At 41.9% G+C, this 2,740-nt stretch overlaps 1 protein-coding gene across 1 annotated transcript; it reads right to left on the bottom strand.

The window, feature by feature from the left end:
• Positions 1–1,393: 1,393 nt before the first annotated feature.
• LOC115461168 (olfactory receptor 1020-like) lies at positions 1,394–2,329 on the bottom strand. Its single transcript, XM_030190795.1, has one exon. It carries the CDS (start codon positions 2,327–2,329, stop codon positions 1,394–1,396), a length of 936 nt encoding a protein of 311 aa, XP_030046655.1.
• Positions 2,330–2,740: the final 411 nt, after the last annotated feature.

Below are 2,740 nucleotides of genomic sequence, written 5' to 3' on the forward strand. Positions count from 1 at the left end.
GTGTGGATGAGGGTTTTGGTAGAGTGCTTGGAAAGAAAGGGGCGGATTTTACGGATGTAGTGCTAGTAATAGTAAATCTCTGTGCAGAGGCCCTGTTCAATTCCTGTGAGCAGGTTCTTTTCCTGATCTCCCCAGGTATTTCTTGGTATTAAAAAGTGTTCAGCTAGATTTAACACCAAAACCTTATTTACCTGTCCCTGTTTGCTGTTTAAAACCTTTACCATTCACTGTTCTATTTTCTTAAATATAAAAAAAACCTATTAGTTAGCTCTGTTGTTCTTGACTGACTAAGAGTTTTCTAGGAACTGTGGGACCCCTGGGATTATGGCCCTAGTGCCACAAGAACTTCTGAGGTAGCGCTAGGGTGTTATGTGACAGCCCTTCCAGGCTTATATTTTCCCACCGTATCTTAGCCTGGAGGTGGGGCCCTAACTGCTGACAGAGGTTTCTATATGGCATCCCTTATCAAAGCAGTACCTGATAAGGCACTCCTGGTCATTGAGGTCCAGAAACTGGGTCCTGGGCCTGAAACACTCTCTGATAGGGGTACTTCCTCCTAGCCCTCCCCTCCAGACTCCAGGTACATCCAGCAAAGTCTCAAGTGCAAGAGCATTCAGCAGATCCATACTTCTTGTGCAGGTGTCTCATCTCTACAGGTTCAACCCCACTAACACCATTGTGCACACCTCTATTTACCACAGAGCTCAGCACCACCTACTGAGACACTGCCCCACTACCAGCAACAGTACACAGCATTCACTCACCCAGCAACACTACACAGCACTCTGACATCCAGCAGCAGCACACAGCACTTTGACAAACTGGGATTGGATAAATACAGAGGCACAGCACAGAGGCACAAAGAGAGAAACAGTAGAAGCACGTATATTGTTGTTCCAGAATGATTACTGCATATTTTACTAATAGTATTTCCTGAAAAGGTAGGTCTTTAGGTCTTTTCTGAACTGAAGGTAGTTTGTAATGGTGGGTTGGTCACAGATACGGCAAGGGAGGTTCTCTTTCACTTTGTCATTTACATTCCATACAGTACTAGTTGGTGCAAACCTTAACACTCCACCAACATAAGTCAATGCTTGGATGTGCATAGATTTTGCTATTTCTTCCCTCCACCTTATATTTTCTTCATCAAGGTCGGCTTCATGTTTTTTGTTCCACATTTTATAGAGTACAACTGCACCCATCTATTTAACACCTGCATGATCAATTTCATTTTACCTTAACTGAACTAATGAAACACCAAGACTACTACCAAGGAAAAATGTTACCTATATAGGAAATCAGATCAAACATACAGAAATATAGTTGAATATCAGAGCTCTTTTTTTTTTTTTTTTTGTCTGCTTCAGCATAGTCATACAAGGAAATTCTTTGCTTAAAAATTCAATTTTTTGTCCAAGACTTTTTTCAATGCTCGTTTGACATCATTGTTCCTGAGGCTGTAGATCATAGGATTTACCATAGGGATTACCATTGTGTATATTACAGAAGTTAACCGATTTTTGTTCAAAGAATAACGAGAGCTAGGAGATACATACATGAAGACAAGAGTCCCAAAGAATAAAACTACTGTCATAAAATGAGAAGCACATGTGGAAAAGGCTTTCTGTCTCCCTGTTGCAGATCGAATTTTCAGGATAGCAGAAATTATATAAATGTAGGAAAGAAATATTGCCACAGCATTTAAAAGAGTGACAATTGAAGCAAAAGTAGACAGAATTATCTCATTGAAGAAGGTATCAGAGCAAGACAGTTTCAATAGAGGAGGGGCATCACAGTAGAAATGATTGATCTTGTTAGAACCACAAAAAGACATAGAGAAAATATTGCCAGTTTGTATCAAGGAATAGGTCAAGCTAATTATATATGCATTTCCTAACAGCTGAATACAGACTTTCTTAGTCATAACAGCAGTATAGAGTAAGGGGTTACATATTGCTATATAACGATCATAAGCCATCATGGAGAGCAGGAAACACTCTGCAGATGCCAGCATGGCAATGAAGTAGAACTGTGTAGCACAGCCAATCAGGGACATGCTTTTTTTCTCCGTTATAAAGTTGGCCAGTGCCCTTGGGGTGACAGTTGAGGAATAACAGATATCTACAAAAGATAAGTTACTAAGAAATAAGTACATAGGTGTATGAAGTTGAGGATCAATCCTAATTAGTATAATAATACCAATGTTCCCCAGTAGAGTGAGTGCATACATGGCCAGAAAAGCAGTGAAAAGTAAATTTTGCAGCTTAGAAAGATCAGAAAATCCAAGTAGGATGATCTCAGTAATAGAAGTTTGGTTTTTGTCTTCCATTTCCCAGGGATAGAGCAATGGACATCTGTTGCTGGTTTAAGAGAGAAAGAAAATATATACAAATAAACTTAGTCCTGGTTTTAGTGCATTTTATTGAATGCCATACTTTATACTATCACTAGCCATTAAGCCCGTTAAAATGGGCGAGTATTGGTATGTTCTATTTTGATGTCTAACTCCCTCCCTCCCAGCTCCAAGGCCCCATTCCCTCCCCTCTCCCCTCCCAGCTGCAAGGCCCCCCGCCCTCCCTCCTTCCCTGCCAGCTCTAAGACCCTCTGTCCCTCCCTCCCAGCTCCAAGGGCCCCCCCTCTGTCCATCCCTCCCAGCTCCAAGGCCCCCTCCTTCTGACCTCCCATGTCCAGCATCCTCCCTCCTTCCCTGCCAGCTCCAAGGCCCTCTGTCCCTCCCTCC

Source organism: Microcaecilia unicolor, chromosome 1, assembly GCF_901765095.1.
Source record: "Microcaecilia unicolor chromosome 1, aMicUni1.1, whole genome shotgun sequence".
Lineage (NCBI taxonomy): Eukaryota > Metazoa > Chordata > Amphibia > Gymnophiona > Siphonopidae > Microcaecilia > Microcaecilia unicolor.

Bases quoted from the DNA above. Each gene is read 5' to 3' on its own strand.
- LOC115461168 (XM_030190795.1), bottom strand. From the start codon at position 2,329: ATGGAAGACAAAAACCAAACTTCTATTACTGAGATCATCCTACTTGGA.